The sequence below is a fragment of the Carettochelys insculpta genome, chromosome 13 (genome assembly GCF_033958435.1).
Source record: "Carettochelys insculpta isolate YL-2023 chromosome 13, ASM3395843v1, whole genome shotgun sequence".
Taxonomy (NCBI): domain Eukaryota; kingdom Metazoa; phylum Chordata; order Testudines; family Carettochelyidae; genus Carettochelys; species Carettochelys insculpta.
The window spans coordinates 25,134,398-25,158,675 of record NC_134149.1 but is presented as its reverse complement, the minus strand read 5'-3'; the positions used below and the strand labels follow the sequence as shown (position 1 = coordinate 25,158,675).

At 50.4% G+C, this 24,278-nt stretch overlaps 1 protein-coding gene across 1 annotated transcript in view; it reads left to right on the top strand.

Moving 5' to 3' along the window:
• Positions 1 to 278: 278 nt before the first annotated feature.
• Positions 279 to 24,278, top strand: part of LOC142020186 (relaxin receptor 1-like) — a 34,500-nt gene continuing 10,500 nt past the window's right edge. Inside the window, exons 1-11 of the mRNA XM_075007847.1 lie at positions 279 to 494; positions 1,250 to 1,339; positions 2,035 to 2,140; positions 3,488 to 3,559; positions 5,397 to 5,468; positions 6,600 to 6,671; positions 11,927 to 11,998; positions 15,122 to 15,196; positions 16,050 to 16,121; positions 20,890 to 20,961; positions 22,836 to 22,907. Of these exons, the coding sequence (XP_074863948.1) occupies positions 314 to 494; positions 1,250 to 1,339; positions 2,035 to 2,140; positions 3,488 to 3,559; positions 5,397 to 5,468; positions 6,600 to 6,671; positions 11,927 to 11,998; positions 15,122 to 15,196; positions 16,050 to 16,121; positions 20,890 to 20,961; positions 22,836 to 22,907 (956 nt within the window). The 5' untranslated portion in view covers positions 279 to 313. The remainder of the gene's footprint in view (positions 495 to 1,249; positions 1,340 to 2,034; positions 2,141 to 3,487; positions 3,560 to 5,396; positions 5,469 to 6,599; positions 6,672 to 11,926; positions 11,999 to 15,121; positions 15,197 to 16,049; positions 16,122 to 20,889; positions 20,962 to 22,835; positions 22,908 to 24,278) is intronic.

The following is a 24,278-nucleotide window of genomic DNA, read 5'->3' as shown; positions in this document are numbered from 1 at the left end:
GCCTTACTTGATGTCTCAGTCTTGGCTATGGCGAGACATCTCTTCATACTCTCACGGTGTCAGGGTGTCTCACGGTGCCTCCTCTTGCAGCTCTCAGGCCCTGTCTGAGCCCTGGGAGACAGCTGAACAATTCAGGAGCATGCTCCAGAGGGATTGGTGTTGACCTAATCCCTCTGATAAATCTTGGTGAGTGGCACTGGGCTAATGGGCAGTAACAGGGTTGCTGTGTCCTGGCAAAATCTGAACTAGCCAAGGGTGCGAGATGGTGCTTTAACAAGCTGTCAGCTGGGACCAGGGACCAGCCTGTTCAAGGATGCTTTTGACTGTGTCTTGTTTTCCTTTGGCAGAGTCTCTTCTGGTACATTCCAGGCGGGGCAGCTATGCCTGCCCCTTGGGACAGTTCCCCTGTGGCAACTTGTCCATCTGTTTGCCCCAGCTCCTGCACTGCAATGGAGAGAAGGACTGCGACAATGGAGCTGATGAAGAGAACTGCGGTAATTACCTAACTTCACAGCCAGCCACCTCTTCCCCTGTCTCGTTGCCTCCATGCCACAGGCAGGTGCCCTGTAATTAATAAAGTATGTGGACATGGAAATCCCACATCCAGAACCATCAATATATTCAAGGAACATGAGTACATGGGTGTACCTTACGGGTCATTTCTGGTTACCTGGCTGCCTTGCAGCTCTCACTGAAGGTATAAACCTACCAGGAGCCTTGCTGGGAGAGGACAATTTCTTCTGACCATCTAATAATCAGATTGATGTCTAGGAAAGGGGTTGTCAGGCAGAGATCACTCCAGCCTTTAATGTAGGAGCATAAGGCCCTGGGGAAAGGGAATGCCCTGTCAGAACAGAACAGAAAATCGAAGTCCCCGTGGGCAGGAGCATACTGGAAAGGACTGACAGTCACCAACCGTGCGGCTGGACCCAGATTTGGAACACCCTGTGTCTCATGGGAGTCAGTCCCAAGGGTTTGGTTTGGCACCTTATAAAATGGGCTCCAATTATAAAAGCCAGCCTCAGTTCAGGTTCTGAATTCCTTCCCTCCCAGTGCAGCAGTATCCTCATCCAGGCAATTGGACCAGGCCCAGCCCTGGTGCACATGTCTCTCCAGGAGGCAGCAGAGGGTTCCCAGCTCTCAGCTCAGGAATCAGAGTGGGGATGAGTGAGCCCGAGGGAGGCTGAGATGGCGAGGAGGAGGGGGTGTGTGGGACAAACCTGCATGACACCCGCCTTCTCCTGTCTAGTGGATAACAGCGGGTGGCTGCAGATCTGGGATGACATGCAGCAGACCAAGCTCAGCAGAGCCACCAAGACAGAGGAGAACCCAGATTGTGGTAAGTGCTTCCATTCCCGGGGCTGGCTGGGTATTTCTTCCTCCTGTGCCCAAGCCCTCCTCCCTTCCTCCCTTTTAGTGTTCTCTGTCCCTCTCCCTTCTCACCACCCCTCTCCTTCACTCCGCTCTCTTGTGCCACTCAAGTTGATGCTCCATGACACCGGTGTTCCCTTGTGACCTGTGAGATTTGAACGAGCCTAACAATGGGACCTGGGAAGTTTGGCACTTGGGCCCCATGGTCAAATCTCACCCTAGAGCCCCGCCTCAAATTCAGACTGAGTTTTGCTGAGTTTGTGGGGAGCTCAACTCACCATCCCTGACTTCCCACCAGGGTCGATTCACTTTTTTCCTCTTCCTGGTTCTGGCCAGGACTGCCTGTGCTGAAATACCCCAGCAGAGGCCAGTTCTGTGAGATTCCCAGCCCAGATGTGCAGACTTGAAATCATCTCTTCCCTTCCTTTTCCCTTCTGTCCCGCTCTTCCTCCACATACCCTGCCTCTCCTCTTGTCACCTCCTCTATTCTTCCACTTTTCACTTTCCGAGCAGGTCTGCCATCCCTGTCTCTTTCACCCAGACCGAGCCAGCCATCCCAGACCTCTCCCTGTGCACCTGTGTGTCCTTTTATCTGCTCACCTGCCCAGCCACACATTGAGCTCCTGTCTCCAGTCTCACTGTTCCTCTTGTACTTGTCCCCAGTGCTTGACCAGGTCCCAGAGCAATGCCGGTGTCAGGGAATGATGATAGATTGCACTGGCCAGAACTTGAGCACCATCCCTTGGGTCTCCTCCAACGTGACGAAGCTGTGAGTAACTGAGGTCACCGTGGGGGAGATGTGACCTTTGCTTTGCACAATTGGAGCCCGTGGGAAATTCACGCTCGTTCCCATTTTTAGCCTGAATGAGCTGCGTAGCATCAGACATCAAGGGGGTAGTGCCACCTAGTGGTAAGCCTGCAGAGGAAACATGTGACAAAGTATGTGGGGCAATGATGATGCAGAGACAGTCATGTCTGTTATGATAGCAAAGTCAGTCTGGGGTTAGCACAAGGAGACCCTTCACCCTTGGATTAAGGGTGCTCCCAGATGCTCAAATCCCAGCTTGTCCCTAAGTCCCTATGGCCACTTCCATGAGGGTGCATTCTAATGCCAGAGATGCTTCTGCTAGGTGCTCTATGCCAACCAGGCCAGAGAGGTCTGAGCCACTAATAGCTGGAGAGATGCCTTGTCAGAGCCTCAGGCTGTATTCCCCCAGAGCCGGCCTCGCTGCAAAATGCTTGCTGTGAAGGGAACTGAATGAATTTCCCAGCCGTTTGTTTGTACTGGGTTGTTGTCTTTACCTGGATTAGTGCCATTAAATAATGGACCCACTGCATTTCTTTAACCCCTTTCTTCTGAGGAGGAATACACTGTGGGTGTTGCTCAGCTCTGCAAGGGCTTGGAAACCTTGCCTAAAAAACTAGCATGGCCAATATTTGGGAGCATGCAGCTGTGGGCTCATAATGTCCAAGCAGCATGCAGGGTGGGTGGGCTGCTCAGTCTGAACATGCAAAAGTCATTTGCACTCTGGAACTAGGAGGTGGGGGTGTGGATCAAAACCTTCAGGTGTCAAAAATGATGCCTGCAATCCAAGAAGTGCCGACGGCACATGGGAGATCAATGAGGGATAGCAGAGACCCACACATCTCACACACATTCCCTGGGGCTTGTCTACACTTACCTCAGTGTCAATGCTGTGGCGATCACTCTGCCGGGGTTCGATTTAGCGTGCCTAGCAGGGACATGCTAGATGGAATGCTGAAGGTGTCCCCATTGGCTCTGGTACTCCTGGCAGTTGCTCAAATCCTGCCTTTTCCCTCAAAGTCACGAGGAGCAAGGGAAGTCAACGGGGGAGTTTCTCCCATCGGCTTCCTTCTGTGAGGCCAGCAGAGAAAGTCAACCGAAGCTATGCTATTTTCGTGGCTGGAGTTGAATACCTACGGTTGACTTTCTCCATTAGCGTAGACCAACCCTCAGATAAGACAGGAAGAAGAAACTACCGGGGAAGCAGGAAGAGGGGAGAGACGAAGGGGAGTTAAGAAACCTGCATTTCTTAATTGTTCACTATATATCCCCTGACTGGTGGGCCCTGATTTTTTTTCCACCCCTCCCCAGGGATCTGAAGATGAATCAAATCCACTCGCTGCTGGACAACCAGTTCATCAGATACAAACATCTGGAGAAGCTGTAAGTCCCGCACCCATGGAGAGGCTCGGCTATTGACAAGGGTGTTGGGTGGAGAGGGGAAGAGTAGCAAAATTTTCTGAGTCAGGAGCATCAGTCACATCCCGCATGTTAAAGAGGACGGGCACATATTCTGCAAAGCCAGCTTTGGCTAGGCAAGAGTTGGTGACCTTGAGTCCTTCAACCTGGCAGCGGCCTGTGTCCTCAGAGGCTGTGGCTTTTCTCATTTCAATAGCCCTCCATCACGCCTCTTGAGTGCTCAGCTTCAGTGTCAGAGGAGCAGGAGGACTAAGTAACCCCTTATTTACAGTGGTTCTAATAGTTATTTATCACATGCCCATGGCTGGTTGCTTCTGTCAGTGCTTGTGTTGTTTCCTAGATGTCTTCAGCCCATGCCCACTGACAGAGTCCTGTGTGGATACAAAATTGGCATCCGCATCCACATCTGCATAAATGAGCCGTGGAAATCTGCATCCACACCCATGGGTGTGGATGTAACCCACGCACCTCCTTGGTGTCCCTCAACCACTTACACAGCCAAAGAACAAGCCTCTTTTCCAGCCTCAGATGAGAGTTAGGTGGCTTTGAGCTCCAGCTTTAGAGGACCCAGGTTCAAGTTCGCTCATCAGCAGTCACATGTTACATGACAGAAGGAAGAGCAGCAAACAGCTCTTTGTTCTGGAAAATCTTTTCTACACGTCCATTTCATTTTGGTACACAAGGTATTTCCAGGCGGACACATCAGTGGGTTCATGCTTTGAGCTCACTCAGAATGCAAGAGAACACATTTTGTTCTTTCAGGTGGAATCCTGGCCTAGCGTCCTATCTGGCCCTAATAATAACAGTAGTAGCGTGGTTGTCTGTAGTGCACTAGGATCTCAGCACTGCCATTAACAATCTCCAAGCATTTGTTCTTTCGCCCTCACTCCCCCGCCATGGGGAAACTGAAGCCTAGAAAGCAGAAGTGACTTTCCAAAATTGGCACGAGAAGCCTTTTAGCATGGCCAGAACCAATGCCCACAATGCCTGACTCCCAGCTCGGTCCTCCCTCTTCACTGCGGTCCCCAAGGCCGTCCTAAGGATTTCTGGGGCCCCATGCAGTACTATTAAACTGGTGCCCCTTTGTCTGATGGAAGCTGAGGAAAGGAGTTTTTTAGAGGTGTGATTGTATAACCCTCAGCAACACACTAATGACGTATTTTAAAGCAAGGAATAAATTAATGTCCTGTCAACTAACAGAGCAAATTCACAAATAACACACAGTTCTGTAGCACCATAAAGCCTAACATGTTTTTAGGTAACGCACATTTGTGGGCGAGACCCACTTAAATTGAGAAACGGAGCGCATGTATCTGGGGTTGGGAAATTCCTCTCGAAAGGCTTCATTATGACTTGAATGACACTTTCACAGGTTGTGTTCTGCTAATAGGCCTGCCTAACTTTTTTCAGTGGTATTATAACCAGATCCTCTCTGGAGGAAGCAGAGCCATAGAATGGGAATGGGAAGAGGTGGATGGGTGGGCATTAAGACCCAGTGGTACCCCAACTTTTCAGGTGCCCTGTGCTGCTGTGTATTCTGCGTACAGGCGGTCCATTCCCCATGCTTCCCTAGATCCATTCCTGGGGCCGATCTCTCACTCCCTAGGCTCCTGTGAAGGGAGCACTGTGCATTACTGTGTGAGGGACTGTTTCATTTCTGATCTCTCTGAGGGGTGGCAGAGCTGCCAGCTTGCTGTATTTATGTGCTGAAGAGAAACAGGGTTGAGCTGCTCCTGGAGACCAGGAGGGGCTGGGAGCAACTGCATTAACCTTACGGTATTTCTGTTCTGTTCATAAACAGCCTCTTACAGCACAACAAAATCCAGTCAATACCGCCCTATGCTTTTGCTGGACTTTCCAAGCTGAAAATGTTGTGAGTAAAAGGTTTTCGTGTGGCGGGTCACGGGATGGGCGGGGAGGTTATCAGCCATCCCAGGCTTTGTCTAAAATTCAAGTATTGCAATGTCGCTGTTTAAAAGCAGGCAGGGAGAGGTCAGGGGTTTGAGTATTGGCTCCCTGAACCCCTGGTTGCGAGCTCAGTCGTTGGGAGGGCCATTTAGGGATCTGAGGCAAATAGATTCAAAAAAAAAAAAAGGAGGGGAATGGCAGCGTGGGATGGTGGTTGGCCTTGCCAAGAGGGCAGGGGACTGGTCTCCATAACCTCCTGAGGCTCCTTCCAGCTGTAGTACCTCGAGGCACTGAGACCTCATCTGATGTGAGTGAAGTCTCTGCTTGAGAAGTAGGTGGTCTTTAGCTCATGTGGTAGAGTGCAGGGCTTTAGACCTTCTGCTTGCAGGTTCTACCCCTGGGGCTGGTAACCTGGGTCTGTTGGTGTTACACAGCTCTATGAGATGTGTATGTAAAGAGGGGCCACCCCAGCAGGCACTGGGCAAAGGGCCTTCCAAGGGTGAGTGTGTGAACTGCTGCCCCCACAGGAGTAGCTGCTAGCCCTGAGCTCTCAGGGCTGGGAGCCCCTTTACACTCTAGCATGCTTCATTTTGAGGGTGGGTGAGTGGGGTCACACCCCAGAGCCAGCAAGGGCAGTGCAGTAAGGTGGTGGTGTAGACTTCACCTGAGCGTTTCCACTCTATTAGCAAGGGCTGCTCACCAGGTTGCCAGAATGAACGCAGGCTGAAGGCAGGTGGCCGCTAACATCTGCTCCCTGCCTCTATTGGGCAGCAGCTCCTCTCCAGGTGTGTGGCTGAATAAAATGCACCCGCCACCCCTGGGAAGAACCAGATTTGAAATTACAGCACCATGAGATAGGGGAGGGAGGACTTCTGGGGCTTACAACTGTTTCTCTCTCATATTCTCCTTTCCTTCCCATCTTCATTCATTCCAACCAAGTTTGCACCTGTCAAATGCCAGCAACTTGAGGAGATCCCTAGTCACACCCCTAAAATGAGGCCTCTGGGGGCTGCTTGGGGAACTGGAGGGTGAACGAAAACCAGTTTAACAAAGAACATCAACCCAAAGGCACTTCTCTTCTCCTTAATAATTCCAGATTCCTGAGTCACAACGAAATCACTGAGCTGAAGCCAAGAGTCTTCCAGGATCTTTACCAGCTTGAATGGCTGTAAGTGCCATGACCCCCAGGAGGTCCTCTGAGGACTAAGGAGATGAAATGAACTTAAGGGCAAGTTAGCCTGAGTATCAAGGCTAATACTTGAGCAGTGGGATTCATTAGGCTGGATATTGTCTCTCTCCAACTGCAGCAGTCAGGCCCCTTTGCTTGGGACATTAAGCAGCAGACCGGACAAGCCCTTGGGGGAGCGCTTAAGTGAACTAACCTGCATTGTCCTCAGGAAGGAAATTAGACAGGGCTTATCTGGACTTTTTATACTTGGCATCTATGATCGCTGGCATGAACATGCTCCAGAATCTCAGCCGTGAAATTCTGCCCGACGGCTTCCGCTCTTAAACCAGCAGACCCCTCTTTTCGTAAATATGGAACAGCCCCCAAACTGCTACAAGGCTGTAGACATAGAGGGTATTATTGAATGGCAAATGGATATAAATAAGAGCTTGGAGCGTGGGGGACATGATGGGTTAAATAGACCTGAGCTTACCTTTTCTGCCATCCTGGGCACCCTTTAACCCTGTCTTGCTGAGCCAGGCTTTTAAACCTCCTCCAGCCGCACACGGATGGAGCCACACCCAACTGCAGAATGACATAAGCACTGAGATCAGATCTGGGAAGGCTCAGCTCAAGGGACTTTCCACAGCACCCACATGTCCACCTCCCTTGGGAAGCAAATCCACAATACAAACCCCCATTTGCATCCTCCCTCAATGCGGAGAAAGGTATGCACAACTCCCCGCTCCCCAGGAGAAATTACATAAAAAACAGGTTATAATATGAACCAGAAATGAGAAATTAATGACAAAAAGGGGCAAAAGGAGTATATTTAAATAGTAGTAAACAGAACAAAGTGTATTACTAAGCAAATAATACAGAGCATGCAAACGAAGCTAGGTTCACTAAAGAAACTGGTTACAAGTAATAAGTCCTCACTCTAGGTATTGGTCAAGTGGAGTCCTTCACAAGCCAGAGGTATCTTTCTAGCCTGACTCCAGCATTTCTCTCCCCACCTCAGTTCAAGTCCTTTTATTTCTGAGTGGTTTCAAGTATCCCTTTGAGTGTGGAGGTGGAAGTGAAGCAAACGAAAGATCTTGATCTGTTTTCCTTCCCCTGCCTTTATAGAATTTCCATAAGGTGAGAATCCGTTGTTTGCTTCCCCTATCTGCCAATGGAAGAATTCAGAAGTCCAAGATGAAGATTAGTATCAGATGACCAAGTCACCTGACTCCAGCATCACAGTGTCATGAGTTAGTGGCTGTACAGAGGGTCACTAGGAAGGCAGAGACTCTTCACAGGTCATTGGTCTCGCTGATTGGCCACCAGCCCATCTGACTTGTCCACTGTTGTATCTGACATGCTAGCAGTGGCTGTCACCCAAACCAGCATGGTTACAATACAGATACATTGATCACTATTCCTAACTTCAGATACAAAAGTAACTTAAGCATACAAAAGGGTAATTATAAGTTCAATAATACTCAGCAAAGCATAACCTTTCCAATGATATCTTACATGAGTTGCCTTGCCTCCCTCCCATCTCAGGTTACGTCTACACTAGCCCAGAAGAGCAACCCACTCTGGGTCGATCTTCCGGGGTTTGATTTCATGCATACAGAGGGGATGTGAAATTGACCTCTCAGGAGTTACAGTTGACCCCTGTACTCCTTGTGAGATGTGAGAAGTCAGGAAGGTTGATGGGAGAAACTCTCTGGTCGACCTTGCTCAATATGGACAGCCAAGTAAGCCTAGTGAAGATAAGTCAATGCTAGGTACGCAACTGCTGTAGCTAGAATTGGATATCTGTGGTTGACTTACTTTGCCTAGTGTAGACATAGCCTCAGTTATGTCATACTCATATCATAAATGTGTTCATAAAGAACAGGGAATGGAATGTCACAAAGGCTCTGTATCCCCCAAAAAGTTTTGCTTTACTAACCTGTGGTGCGTGATCCATTACTTTCTGACCCAAAAGTCCATCCCCCATCAGTGCAGTCATCTTGATCCTAAAGGTGCATTTCCTGGTCGAAGAGCAAGTGCCCCATGAATTATGCTCAGTCTTCAAGAGAAGCCGCAAAACTGCAGTCATTCACCTAGTTCCCTTTCTCCCTCAGAGCACATCACAGAGGGCCTTATTCTCCTCATAGCCAGAAACCTCTGAAATTGTCCATTCCTCCTAGTCAGATGGTTGAGACAAAAGAACCTTGTAGATCTCTGTCTTTTTCTTTCTATCCTTCCCACAAGACCAGTACAGCACTGATCTGCATTGTGCATCTTAGATCTGGAGATTAATTTTTTTCCAAGGCCAGAGGGGACCATTACAATTACCTCATCTGGTCTCCTGTATAACACAGAACTCCCTGCAAATAATTTCTAGCTCCAATCTTTTTAAAAAGATCCAGGTTTGGTTTTAAAATGGCCAGTGCCAGACAATCCACTGTGATCTTTGGTAGATTGTTCCAAAGATTATTTACCCTGGATGTTAAAATTTTACACCTTATTTCTGGTCTGAACTTGTCTGGCATCAGCATTCCACAACTGGACCATGTTATAATTTTCCCTGCTCGCCTGAAGAGCCGATTATTGAATGTTTGTTTTTCTATCTAGGTACTTGTAGGCTATAATCAAATCATGCTGTAATCCTGCTCTTTGGTAAGATAACTACACTGAGCACCCTGCATTTATAAGGCCTGGTTTCTAATCTATTAATCATTCTCAAGCCTCCACTCTGAACCCTCTCCAGTTTGCCACCCTCCATTTTCAGCCGTGGATCAGAGTTCAACACACTCTTTTTAGTGATTTGTTCAACCTCGAGTTGAAGTGCCGTCACCACAAGACGTTGTTGAGCCGAGAGCGTAGCAAGATTCACAAGTGGATTAAACCTCTGCGTGAATGATGAGACCATCACAGAGCTATTAAACAGGATTAAGCATATCAGAGATAGAAACTCTCCTGCAACAGGCCATAAAACAACCATGAAACTGTGGGATTAGGAAGAAACATTCCCTCAGGGGAGATCACTATGTAAGTGCTCGCAATTGGCTAGCTTGCACTTTCTGACATATCCATTGCCAGCCACTACTGGAGACAGGACAGTGGCCTCTGTGTACCGAGTACTGGTCAGGTCAGGCATGGCAGGGTGTGTGCATGTGTGGGAGAGGTGTGTACGATATCACTGGAGTGTAAAGTGACCATCCATCCCGTTTTGCCTGGGACAGCCCCATATTTCAGGTGCCAGGAAGGTGTCCCGATTTATTTTAACACAGGAGCTAATTGCCCCACATTCAGGCCCCTTGTGCAGGCACAGCGGCTGGATGGAGAGCACATGCTCACATGATTTCTGGCCATGCGGGGGAGGGAGCCCTGCCATTGAGGCCTGGCTGCCACCAGGTTTCTAGTTCTCCACAGCTGAGGGAAGCCAGAAGGAGCACCAGCGTGACTGCCCCCTGGTTCCTGACTCCCTGTGATGTGAGGAAGCCAGGGAGGTCTCCTGTGAGGCAGCAGCCCCATTCCCAGTGCCCCAAGGTGTGGGACAGCTGGGGAGGTTCCCCACAGGGGCAGCCCCACTCCCAGCATCCCCCACACATGGGACAGCCGTGGAGGTCTCCTGCAGGGGTGGCAGCTGAATTTCTGGCACCCCAAGGTGTGGGGCAGCTGGGGAGCTCCCCGTAGGGGCAGCAGCCCCATTCCTGGCACCCCAAGAAGTGGGGCAGCCAGGGAGGTCCCTCACAGGCGTGGCAACCCCATTCCTGGAGCCCCAAGGTGTGGGGCATCCAGGGAGCTGTCCTACCCCAGGATGTCCCATATTTGGGCTCAGGAAATATGCTCACCCTAAATATGCATCACTAAATACCACAAACAGAAGGCAACTACTATGTTATAAGATGGGGGGGAAAAAATGCAGGGAAAGTTAATGAGCAGTTTTGTTTTTCCAAATGTGCAGAGAAGTGGGAGCTGGTCCACCTTTCTCTTTATAAGAGCTGCTACCCCTGCACTTGGGATAGGAGATATATCTGAGTCGCTCCTCTTCCCTGCCTTCCTTACATCTGTGTATAACAGAAGCTGGATTAATCCCACCTTATACCCTCAGTGTGAGAACCCAGGGAGAGACCAATCACACTCAGCATCTGAGCCGTTCACATTCTATCCGGCTCCCCTTGTCAAAGCTCAGGTTTCTGACCACAGAAGATGTGGACTTGGGAAATGGATGAAGACCCATAACTGAGACCCTACTGCAGGGATGCTTCAGGGAATAACACACTTAACTTTTCTCAGTCTAGTTCCCAGTGGAGGTGTGTCTACATTGATCACCAGGCAGTTCTCTGCTCAGGAGAGACCACAGCTTGGCATAGCAGAAAGGGTGAGAAGGGATTTTGCAGGTTACAATTAAGGGCCTTGGGGAGAACTCAGTGTGATCCAGTGCTGGATTGGCAAGGAATGCTGTTGGTCTGGATTGAGGTGCATTGGTGACCCCTGAAATGGGACACACCAGTTTGACTCCACACTCCCACCGCGTTTAAAACCAAAGTTCTCAATGGGCTAGTCCCACCAGTTGCTCTCCAAGCTGACCCTATCTCAGGCAGTTCTTCTAATGGGGACCATAAAAGGATCAATAGAGAAGTGGAACAAAAATGACTGCTTTGCAAGATGGCTGCCTTCCTGAGCTGAACTCAGCCTGCAGAGAGAACTTCCCGGCCCTTCACATTCCTGTCATGATTTACCACACGATCAACCAACCTCTCCCTTAAATAGCCTGGAAAATAACCTGAAGAGCAGCTCACTCAAGGCAGTCCAGGGTGTCCATCAGCCACAAAAGTTTGGGGGAGCTGGACATGCCCTTAAATCTCAAATTCTCCAAGTGGGCCTTTAATCTATTATTTATTTTTTAGCAAAAGAAATCCAGCAGCCCCTCTGCTCGTGAAAGAAGCCAGACTCTGAACTCAGAGCAAGCACATCAGCCGGGGGGTGGAGAGGGATTCGAAGGGGTGGTCTATATGCTCATCTCCTCTGGATTGGGCTGGGGGAAAGAGGGGAGGGAACATGCAGGGAAAGCCAAGAGAAAGCTGATCTTGTCTGGATTTCTGCTGTCAGTGAGAAAGGGAAGAAACCACCTCCTGCAAGGACAATTGAGTGCTAAATGTAAGCCTCCTTCCTCACCTCGTAGCACCCCATGTAATTTTGTTCCTATGGAGTTGCCCCTCCATCTAAATTCTGTTCTTCTGGGTCACCACCTTTCCCTCTTCTCGTTCCAGGATCCTGGATAACAACAAAATCAACAAGATCCTCCCAGCAACTTTTGTGGGCTTGAAATCTCTGTACTTCCTGTAAGTCTGGAGTCAGTCCTTTGGGGCCTAGGGGGTCCCACTTTCATAATGTCCCTGATGCTGTATCTTTTGCTCCCATCCCAGGTCGATGTCTTTCAACCATCTCAGGCTGGGTAACCCCTTACTTACATTTGTCGCCCCCTTATTACGGTTGCAGGTTGAAACTTTCTTGTCCAACAATGTCCCTCATCTGGCAGGACCAAAGATGTAGCTGGACTAGAGAATGCCTGGACGAGAGAGATCCAGGTGCTTGAGGAGCCCTGCTGATGGCAGGCAGCCATGCTGGCAGACAGCTCTGGGCAGCCCTGGGGCAGCAAGATGGGTTGGGGAGCCTACTAAAGGGCATGGATCCCAGGCGTGGAACCCGGGCACAGCCAGGAGGTCCCAGCAGCCCTGCATTTAGGAGGCTGGTAGGACTGGAGCCCCCACCCCGAGGCATCTTGGGGGCAGGGAGCTGGTGGCAGCCAGGAGGGAAGCCAGGTCAGCAGGCTGGCACCCATCCCTTCACCCTGCCCCACCCCCTGCAGGGCAGCCAGGAGGCCTGACCTCCCCTCATGCAGGAAATCCCTTCATTCAGGACCACTCAGATCCCAAGGGTGCCAGACAAGGGAGGTACAACCTGTACTATAACACTAAGGGATCATCTACACTAGGCCCCTTCTTCAAAGGGGGCGTGTAAATGAGCCCTATTGGCAAATAGCAACGTGGTGCCATGCTGCATAGGCAGCACTTCATTAGCATAATTCTCACTGTGCAAACTTCAAAACTGGTAACTTCAAAACGCCAGCAAATCGTAGCCGCGGGCACATCAAAGTACCTGTGCAGCGTCTACGCTGCCTTACTCCCAAAACGTTTTGAGAGTAAGGAATCTTCAAAGTTGCGCAGGTCCTTCAATACGCCTGCGGCTACATGGCTTGCCGGGACTTTGAAATTAGCAAAGAAATTATGCCAATGAGGTGCTGCATACCTCATTGCTATTCACCGATCCGGCTCGTTTACATGCCCCCTTCAAAGGAGGGGAGGCTCATGTAGATGAGCCCTAAGTGTACGAGGATGTATCCGCTTTAATGCCATGGCTGTACAATTTATGTGCTTGTTTTGAGAGGTTGACAGAATACCTTACCTTGAAGGAAAAGGGAGTGCGGACACTGGGAAAGTGAGATTTTCTTTGCTTAGGTGGGAATTAAAGTTTCAATGGTTTCTGCCTCCCACCTGTATTATCATACGTGAGGGACACCCCACCCCATAATGCTTGAGACCCACTGGTTGAGAAACACTGCTGTGTACCAGTCTGCTCCCTGGGCTCTCGATTTTTAAGGTCGAATTGTACTGCTATTATTCTCTCCTAATGCAGGCAAGGCTCCATTGGGTGTTTTGCTTGCCTAAAAAGCAAAGTGCCTGGCAACTAATTACAGGGAGAACTGCTAGTGCTGTCTATAATGTTACCAAATATTTCACATTGTATGACCCTGTTTTAATTTTCTTATAACTTTGCCAAACTTTAATTGGCTGGCTGAAATTTTCCACGCCAGGCACGTGTCTCAAGTTGAACATTTTGGGGCTATTCAGCAACACTTGTACAGCTGTTCATCAGACTGACATTGGGGAAAATCCTTTGTTTTGCCCATATTAAAACTATTCCTCCAACCATTTCACTGAAACGCTTCAGCATCTCCATGGCCTGGTGCAGCGATTTGGCAGGGATGTGTCTTTTGTTGTTCTAGTGAAAAGCGACCCATGTTTGGCCAACCTATAAATTTTTGAAAAATCTAGTTCCATTTGCTTGGTTGAGCCTTGCTAGAGTGAAGGAGCACCATGCCCTAAAGATGCTGTCTACAACATGCATGTTCCAGCCAGAGCTTCAGAGACCAAGCAGGGCTTTCTTTGCATTTGCTGTGGGTTCCAGGGGTGAACAAACTTGTTATGTCAGGCCCCATTTTTCATTCCTGCAATTAGCAGCGCCCCCCCACACCCCGACCTCCCCAACCTGTCTGATGTAATCCAAACCGATGGAAATTTCAGTTATGTTCCTATTTAAAAAAAAAAAACTTTCAGCATGTGTAAGAAAATCAGTATATAGAATGTAAAAACTTTATTAAGCGGTATACAAAGGTGTAAACATACACACATAAAACCAGTAACATATTTCAACATTTTGAATGAGCTGGATTAGGCAGAGACCCAGCAGCCGGTTGTGCTATGCCCCCACCTTAAGAACGCTCATGCCCCCCCGACAGGGCCCAGCCCCCACTTTGTGCACCCCTTATACAACCTCCTTTTACTCCTCTAGTGTGCATGCATTAAGATGCAGTCTGTCATTATAGGTTGCACCTCCCAAAACTGGGATCCTCTGGTCCACCAAGATCCGTGGTTCAGTAGGACTGGTGGGAGGGGGGCTGGCACCTGGGATTCCTGGTGGAATGGCAGGGCAAGGTGCAGCAGCCCTGTGCAGGGGAGGCCCATGGGGCTTGTGTCACTGGTGTTCACTGGGCCAAAGGCCAGGGCTGGCATCAGTGCTGGGACCAGTGACAGCCTGGCTAGGGGTGGTGGTAAGAGTAGGAGGTGATGAGGGCCAAAGGCAGCAGGGCCAGCAGGGTTGTAAGCTAAGCAAGCAGCGGGGAGGGGTGGCAGGTTGTGAGGCTGGAGACAGGAGACCTCCCCTGGTCTGCAAAATTCCCTCATTTGTGACCCAATAGGTGCTGAGGGCGCCAGACCAGGAAGGTGCAACCTGTACATGATCATGTTCCTTTATTCCCACAGCCCACTTCGCAGGGTTTGCAGTTCGGCTTTGACTGGCAATAACCCTAGCTGTAAACTGGGCTCATCTGTGTCAGTAGCTAGAGAAAATGAGTGACCCCAACAGCAACCACTAATATCTGTGCAATGGATTGGCCCAGTGTCCAGCCATTCCTGGACGCGGTGAGCACGGCTCCCTCCTATAGTGGGAGCGGTGGGAGAGCTGTCTACCACAGACAGACTGTGAGAATGGGCTTAGGGCAATGTCGCACATCCTCTACTCAGTCCAGATGAGTAACAGCTGCATTTCAGATATAGTGCCCCACCCGCTGGGTCCTGGGCACGTCCTAGGCATTACTATTGATTTTCCTATTGCTTCCCAACCAGGTACATGCTGAACAATTCCCTGAGCACCTTGCCCAACACTTCCATGTGTGCAGAGATGCCGAATCTCAGCTGGCTGTGAGTACCCACCCTGGTCGGGAGGGCTGTTGTCTCAAACGACAAAAAATTACTCTGGGTTAGCCGGAGTAATGCCCAGGCACCTCAGCCCAGCCCCACCCGTGGGAATCAGGTGTGCTGTGTGGGTGGAGGGATTCCCAGAGTGGATGAGGAGAGAGGAGAAGCTGCCGCGTCTCTCTTGGCCCTCTGCAGGGCAGCCAGGTAGCTGTGAGAAGAGCAGCGGTTCGCTGGGGCAGTTCGGTTGGGCTGGGTGGAGGTTGCGAGGAAGGCAGAGAGGATAAGCACAATGAGAAGTCCTGTGGCACTTTATAGATTAACAGATTTATTGGTGCTTAAGCCTTTATGGGCAAACACCCACTTCATTGTGCATCTGGCAAAGCAGCTCTTTGCTCAGGAAAGCTGATGCTCCCAAAAAGCTTTCAGTCTATAAGGTGCCACAGGACTTCTCCTTGTGTGTGTGTGGATTCAAACTAACACGGCTACCACTCTGATAATTGTTGCCAAGAGAGGACCAGGCTACAGCAGGTGAGAAACAAGTGAAGGGGAGGGAAAGGGAAGGGTGGATTTTAGAGAGGAAGAACAGAAAGGCAGAGCCCCGATGGGAGGAGAGGGGAGCCCTGAGCTGGGCGACCAGGGGCAAGAGGGGCTTTTGGGAGTGACACAGGAAGCAGGACCTGAGAAGATGACCTGTGGGGTCAGTTCTCTCAAACGTGCAATGCACCTGGGGTCAGGAGTTCTAGTCTCACAGGTGGCAGGAGAGGCTTCCCTCTGTCCAGAAACAAGCAACATTTTGTCTGGAAGGGGTCGTGGAGGATTGTGACCCACGGAAGCTCAGCTTCTTCTCTTTCTCTAGGGAGCTGGAAGGGAACCAGATCTGTGCTCTGAATAGCTCAGTGTTCCAGGAATGCAGCACCTTCACTGTGCTGTGAGTACCAACTCTCCCCACAGGGTTCACTATGGTGGGGGGGAGCACGGTGAGGGAGTCATACCTTCAACCCCAATCTGGATGGGCAAAATCTCATGGGTCACACATGGGACCCTCCGAACATTGTCCAAACCTCATGGAGTTGGATGTAACACCAGAGATCTTGGGCCAGGTTCTCAGATGGTATAAACTCAGTGCGGTTCCGGTGTCTTCACCAGAGCTATGCCACTGGTCCCTTCTGCAGATCTGGCAACTTGAATCCATTTTATGGCACACAAACTATATGTATAAACAGCAAAGGCAGTTCTGTGGCATTTTAAAGATCTGTTAGACAGCTGCATTTATACTTAATAATGAGATCCAGTGCTTTCACTTCTAGTTCTCCGCCATTACATCTACTCAGGTCAGTAATGACTGTGGTCCTACCCAAGTCCCAGCCATGACGAGCGTGTCACAGACCGTAACATCTGTCCTTCCCACCCACTGTGATATCCGGTTTTGTGTTCTTTTACCCTGTGCTACACAGATTGTCTCAAACTGGGGGCCCTGAACAAAAAGAACATTGCTGGGGCGGGGGGGATCGCAAGATTATGTGCGCAATACCCTCTACTTAAATCTTGTAAGCTCCCCTCCCTCCACACACAGACAGACACACGCAAGCCTCCTTTGGGGGCCAGGGTCCCTAAATTACAACACTGTGAAATTTCAAATTGAAATAGTTGAGAACACAAACATTTATGATTTTAAAATTCCGGGGACAGTGAAATTGACCAAAACGGCCCGTGAATTTGGCAGGGCCCTAGTAATGAGCAAAAGCCAAAGCTGGCCAGCTGATGGCTATTTGGCAGCCAGTGAGACATGATTTGGTGAGCGTCAGTCCAGTGCACAGCTAACACCTTCCCGCATGACAAACCATGGATCTAGTGCCCTTGGGTGCAGGGCTAAGGCAGATTGTGGGCTGCGGAGACAGCTGATCTTTCTACTGCTGTGTGGATAAAGGGATTCCCTCTCGTCCCAGAAACTTTCACTAGCGCTAAAATCCGTGTTCCGTTTGTCTGTTAAAGAAGAAAAGTTCTGCACTAAAATGTTCTCAGCCTCTTCAACACTGTTATCCTGAAAGCAGGTTTGGGGTCAGTTTCATGCCTGCAGTGTTTGTTTGCAGCGCTGAGTTGTAGCGTGAGTGCTTTCCAAGAGCTGCCAAAGCCAAGGAATTCTCCCAGAGACTATGCAGTCCTGTCCCAGATTCGAGTTTTCCTAATCATGTTTGTATATTCCCCAGAAGTCTCAGCCTCTGGAGCGCTGCAAGATAAGGTGAATAAACTTGCATGCCACAGAGACATTATTCATATACACAAGCTACAAATTATCACGCGACAGTGGCATGAAAGGAAGGACTGGAATGTACAGACAAGCCTGTCCTCCCATAGTGTGGGGTGATTGTTATCCAAGGCATTTGGATTGTATCACTGGACCCATTCCCAAAGCTGTCAGCTCGCAGCAGGCGAGTCAATCGACCAGTAACTGAGACGTGGCTTTGGCAGGATCCCCTCCTGTAGCCTGGGGAAGATTTCCCCTGTTCCTAGCATAGTTCTGGTGCTGTCTTAACAATGGTATAATCCCCAAGTAATACCTGTTACTTTTAGCCCATTTACTCACTCGCCCGCCAAGGGACTGAACAATTAGTCATGAAGCTATGACCATTGGAGATGGCAAAGGCCCGCTAGGTCTGATGCTGTTTGTGAAATACTTTGAGAGCCTCAGATAGAGGCGCATTAAGGGCATGTTTCAGAGCCGCTGCTCGGCCACTGAGCATGTCGGGTGCTTTGACAGCCAGGTCACTTTTCATTAGTTAATTGTAATTAACTTTAGGCATCCACAAGAGAAAATGTTGGCCCGACATTTTAGTCGTGGTGAGGCCTGCAGTCGCCCTGCCAGCACGTGTTAGCTGCTGTTGTGACGGGATGCTCAAGCCAAGTACCTTCTTGGTTTGCATGCAGGGCACAAGTCAAGCACACCTGAGAGTCCCCAAGCATTCAGCAGCAGAAGCAACCATGGGCTCAGAACCCTTTGGTGTCTAATGCTTCTCTGGCTATTTCTTTCTATCTTTCCCTGTCCAGCGCGGAGGGGCTTAGCTGCTGTAGACTAGCTTCGCACCAACCTGCAGTCGTGCAAAAGCCTCTTCTAACTAGCTGTATTGCTGCTGCTGTTCCTGTACTCATTTGCCACACAGCCACACCACACGGGCTCTGTTCCAGCCAGAGCTAGTAAAGAGCTCTTGTCCAAAGGTGTTTTTATAGTGCGGAGTGGCCAAGTGAGGAAATATGAGAACTAGATGCATTTCAGCCTCGTTCCCTGAGCGTTCACAGGTGTTTCCAAAGCCTGAGCACCAGAATGTTCCAGGTCCCACCAGGCCTGTAGGTCTATGAATCCTTGTCCTTGTGAGCAGTCCCACATGCCCAGCATCCTGGGAACAACCCTGCCACTGATGGAGCATCAGCAGCGTATTCCAGAACTCAGTATCTAGAAGTCTCTCTCTGTGCCTAGAGGGCAGGATCTGCCCCTCTTTCCTCCTGTCCCTCTCCAGAGCCGTGCCAGGACTTTGCTCCTCTGAGCTCTTGCTCATTCCAAGCCAGCCAGGCTCAGCTCCCTGGCACTGAAGCAATGTCTCCCCTGCAACTAGGCCCCTGTGTCTGGCTCATGCACCTGACAGGGCTCAGGCTAAGGGGGCTTAACTTCAGCATGGGTTTAACTGCAGTGCAGCCATTTGGGCTGGATGTGGGCTCTAGGACCCCGTGCCGTGGGAAGGTTCAAGAAGCACCGGAATAGCTACAGCCCCTGAGCTCTGCCAGCCCCTGAAACAGACCCAGCCCTGGGTGTCTGCTTGTGGTGTTGCCAGCCCCTAGTGAGCCTGACGGCTTTGTAGTGTATGCACGCAGTGTGGAAACCTCAAAGCAGGGAGCAGTACAGCCTCCACTAAACCAGCAGCCTTCCATCCCTTCCCTTCCCTGGCTGGGCTCCATGCTGCTTTGGAGAATGGTGCTTTGTATTTCCCTGCCCTGTGTCACATGGCATCCTCTCGCGCCCATTTGTGGGCGCTGCCAGCACTCATTACTCCCAGGCCATCAGTGGGCAAGTACAAAGTGAGCAGCCGTGATCCTGTGGAGTAAGGTGGGGATGCCTGTGGTGCGTGGGTGCTGGATTGCAGGCTGAAGTCTCTTAAAGTGTCAGCGATCCACCTCCTGCTCCCGCCGGCCCTTTTTCAAAGGAAGAAATTACCTGAAAAGAACCAAATATTTTCAGCCCCAGCAGGCTGGGTCTGGCTCCTGTGTGAGCTCACAGAGGAGCCGCCCCTGGACGCTGAGCCCTGTTCTCCCCAGCAAGAACTCTCCCCACACCCTGCTGCCAGAGCCAGGAGGTGAATGAGCAGCTCTCTCCCCACAGCGTACGGTTTCCTTCCAGCCCAGCCGCCAGGCACTTTGGCCGTGGATCAGGCCTGTGTTTCTCAGTCCTGTTATGGCAGCGTCATGGAAACACAAGCCAGAGCAACACAGGAGGCCTAAACATGCCCAAAGACCCTGGCATATGCGACAGCTTTAGGAGGAGATGAAACAGACAAGAGAGGCTGGTTTGTGGGGTGTGGTGAGACCATGGGAAGTAGCTCCCCTCACCAGCCCAGCACGCCCTCCCTCTCCCTGCAACTATCCCAGCAGAGTGGCGGTGCTCTGGTGTTACGGAGGAGCTGGTGACTAAATGGGGACAGGTCAGTCCCTCATTCCCAAATTAAATGTTTGGCCAGGACTCAAGCCACTCCCAGGGCAGCCCTCCCAGCCTCTCTCCAGGGTGGGTATTGAATCAGGGCAGCCACACACTGGGGAGAAGAGGATCTTTCATATATGCTAAACACACACACAATGGCCATGAGCCTACTGCTTGCAGTGTGGGACCTCAGGCCTCAGCCTGGGAAGCTGAGCTGTGTGTGGTCTGGGCACTGGAGCTATCTCCCAGCCAGCAGGGGCAGCAGTGCCAGAGCCATGGACGAATGGTTGAACATTCAGGAAATTGTTCAGTTTTGAGCCCTCTCTGGTGTTTTCACTTCGGCCTGAGGAGGGAGAGGGGCAAGCCCAGCAGTTGCATTGAAACTCCCTCTAACTGCCACCTCATTAAGTGATACGGCTTGTGGCTCATGTGGCTGCCCTGCAAAACCACGGTTCATTCAGGAGGGGCCGCAGCTCTTCACACCGAGGGTTCTCAAAGCAAAGGCAATGAACTGTCCTGAGTTCTGAATTTGTTGTTGAGCCGTCTAAGCTTTGAGCAGAGCAGAGTTCGGTTGCACTGTGAGCTCATTTTCCTTCACACTCATAGCATTTCTCTCTGGCTAGCCAAATGACAATGCCTCTCCAGCTCAGGCTGGGTGTGGTGGGGCTCTGACAGAGTCTCCTCTTGGGCATGGACACATCGGAGTCGACATTTAGTTGGGAGCTGTCCCTGAACCCCAGAGCTCAACCCTGAATCTGCTTTTCCCTAGAGATGGGTATGGAGTCTGGACACCTAAGTGTGTGTCAGAGGACTGGCGCAAGGTAAGCAGTAAACATGTGCTCTATGAGGAAGAGAGCAGGCCTGGGTGCTCAGTGTCGAACATGCCTCTCCTAAGACCAGCATTAAGATCTCCTTCATGCCATGGTCAGATCTAAGGTCGTCACAGTCCCTGGAAGCATGTGGGAAATGGAAGGCTGCTTTTCACTGGGGATTCTTCTTCCTCCTCCTACAGGGTGCTACGCCGAAACAAGATTGAATGGATTGAGGAAGGGGCATTTTCCAAACTCAACAACCTGGTGGAGCTGTAAGTCTCCCTGTTGATTTGCCCAAATGCCGTGCCCTCCACAAGGCCCACAGAGTAGCAGCGCTTGCGAGTGTAACCCTCACACCTATGTATGGTTAACTGTCCCGTGTAGTGGTACCTAGACTACTTCACAGAGGAAGAACGAGTGCCATCTTGCCTTTAGCTCAAGCTATAGAGGTGCCTGCACTAAGCTCCAGAAGTCCCAGGCTTGGTTCTGCTTGGGGGGCAGTTGCAAAAGCTCATGTCTTTGTTGGGATGGAAAGCGAAGGGCATCCATTGCTTTGATTGAGACGATTTTCTGGGGATCCCATGGGGAGTCTCCTCTGTTCTTCTTCTCTTGGGGAATAGTTCCCTGACACGTGGGGGCTTGGCTGCTCCACCCACAGGTAGCTGCTAATAACAAGTACGTGCTAGTAGAAGTGGAACACTGGTGTTGCTGAATATAGTGCTGGCAAGTGGATCCAAGCTTCCCCTTCTCCCAGGCCTGCTGATACTCCTCACGCGTGCCCTGTGGCTACCTTTGCTCTTCCACGCTGGGCAGTATCAGCATGTTCCTAAATGAACAGGAAAGGGTGGTGGAGGGGAAACAGTGAGGTCACAGTAGCAGAGTTTGCAGATATAAAATTACTCCCGATAGTGAAGTCTGGAAAGAGTTCCAAGGGAATCTCACAACACTGGGTGACTGCCTGATACCATTCAGCGTTGATGAGTGCAAAGTAATCTGCACTGGGATGTATAATCCTGATTATACATGCAAAGTGATGGGGACTAATTTAGCTATAACTAAAGAGAGAAATCTTGGTGTCATAGCAGATAATTCTCTGACCACATCCTCTCAGTGTTTTGCAGCAATCAAAAAACCCAACAGAATGCCAGGAACGGTCAGGAAAGGGAGAGAAACGGCAGAAAATACTGTAATGGCTCTAAATAAACCTATGTTACCCCCACCTAGACTACTGCATGCAGTTCTGGTTGCCTCATTGCAAAAAAGATATCGGAAATATTTTGCAAAACAATAGAGAGAAGAGCAAGAGAAATTATTGTGGAATAGAGATAAAAAACCAACTGGGACCATTCAGCTTACTAAAGAGACAACAGGGAGCTATGATAGAGGACTGTACAATTATGACTGGTGTAGAGGAAGTGAATTAGGAAGTGATATTTATCCTTTCACTTAGCACAAGCACCAGGAGTCACGCAATGAAATTAATAGGCAGCAGGTCGAACACAAACCAAAGGCAGCATTTCTTCAGCCGATGCCCATGGAACTTGTTGCCAGGAGCTGTTGTGACATCCAAAACTATAACCAAGTTCAAAAAAGAACTAGATAAGTTCAGGAAGAGGAGGTTCATCAATGGCTACTAGCCAAGATGAAGCGTGCGGCTCCATGCCCTGCATGCACTGAACCTCTGACTGCCAAAAGATGGGCCTGGATTACAGAGGCTGGATCACTCAATTGCCTGTTCTGCTCATTCGTTCTGGCACTGTACTCTGTTGAACCACAAGTAACTGGGCTACATGAACCCACATTGGTCTGACCCAGGCTGGCCGTTCTTATATTCTAATCCACCAAAAGCCTACAGCACTGCCAGCTATTTCAGTCCTGGGGTCCCCACTCAGTTTGGCCAAGCACCACTGTCCTAAGCTGGCCCATCTTTGCTATGCCTTCCCGCCTCCAGTCCCACCACTTCCACAGAGCTCTGCAAACCCCTTAACACACCCTGCCCTGCCTAGGTCTTGTTTCTTCTGCCCTGAGTCTCTCTTGGGGGCTAGGGTTTGCTCCCCACTTGTAACAGTGTTATCTCGTGTGCATAGTGCTCCCCCGCCGAACCCCAGCAAGCCACCTGTCTGAAATCTTGCTTCTGTTTGCACAGCGACCTCTCTTGCAATAGATTGGAGGAACTCCCGCCATCTCTGTTCAGTAACCTGCACCACCTGCAGCAGCTGTGAGTACTGCACTGGAGCTCTCTGAGCCTTAATCTGAGCCAACCCTTTGGGTCCTCAGCAGCTACACCAGAGAGCAGCATGGGCAGCCAGCAGTCCCTGAGGGATGAGCTCTAGGGGGATCACCTGGCTTGGGGAATTGATAATGGGCTGAACAGACATTGGCTTCTGAGGCATCAGATCAAATCCAACCCAGGTAAGAAGAACCTGTGATAGCTGCCACCGGCTTGTTGCCCTAACTGAAAGGAAGCAGTGGGCTGGTGTGGCCCTCTTCTGGCAGCTTCAGCAGCGCAGTAATAACAGGAGCCAGCTCGTACCTAGAGCTGTTCATCTGCCCACAGCAGCGGGGCCAGCAGCCACCACGGGCCATGGAACACGGTGGGAGGGGGCCTGGTTCCATGGCCCCAAAAGAGGCGGGGCCAAGGGCAGAAGGGAGGGGGCCTAGGGCAATGAGCTCTTCATGCTGCTCACACCGTGGCTGTGGGACCTTTCTCTCACAGCCCTGCAGAGCAGAGGAGCCGCACTGCCCTGGCACTTCAAAGGGACTGCGCTGTCTTCCAAGGCACAGAGCATGTCCTCATGCTGGCAGGTGGTCTCCCTAGATAGACCGTGCCAGGGTGATGGGCTGGCAGCCAGTGTGTAGCAGAGGGCATGTTACTGTTTGAAGGGAGGAAGGGGTCTGTGGCCAGGGGAAAGTCTGCCCTGGTTTTGCTCCTGGTGTGGCCTTGATTTCATAGAATCGTAAAATCATAGAACACTAGGACTGGAAGGGACCTCGAGAGGCCATCAAGTCCAGCCGCTACCCCAATGGCAGGACCAAATACTGTCTAAACCATCCCTGGTAGACATCTATCTAACCTGGTCTTAAATATCTCCAACGATAGAGATTCCACAACCTCCCCAGGCAATTTATTCCAGTGTTTGACCACCCTGACAGTTAGGAACTTTTTCCTAATGTCCAACCTAAACCTCCCTTGCTGCAGTTTAAGTCCATTGCCTCTTGTTCTATCCTCAGAGGCCAAAAAGAACAAGTTTTCTTCTTCCTCCTTATGACACCCTTTCTGATACCTGAAAACCGCTATCATGTCTCCCCTCAACCTTCTCTTTTCCAAACTAAACAAGCCCAATTCTGTCAGCCTTTCGTCATAGGTCACATTCTCGAGACCTTTAATCATTTTTGTGGCTCTTTGCTGGACCATCTCTAATTTCTCCATATCTTTCTTGAACTGCGAACTAGACACAATACGCCAGCTGAGGCCTAACCACCACAGAGCAGAGCGGAAGAATGACTTCTCATGTCTTGTTCACAACACACCTGTTAATGCATCCCAGAATCATGTTTGCTTTTTTTGCAACAGCATCGCACTGTTGAC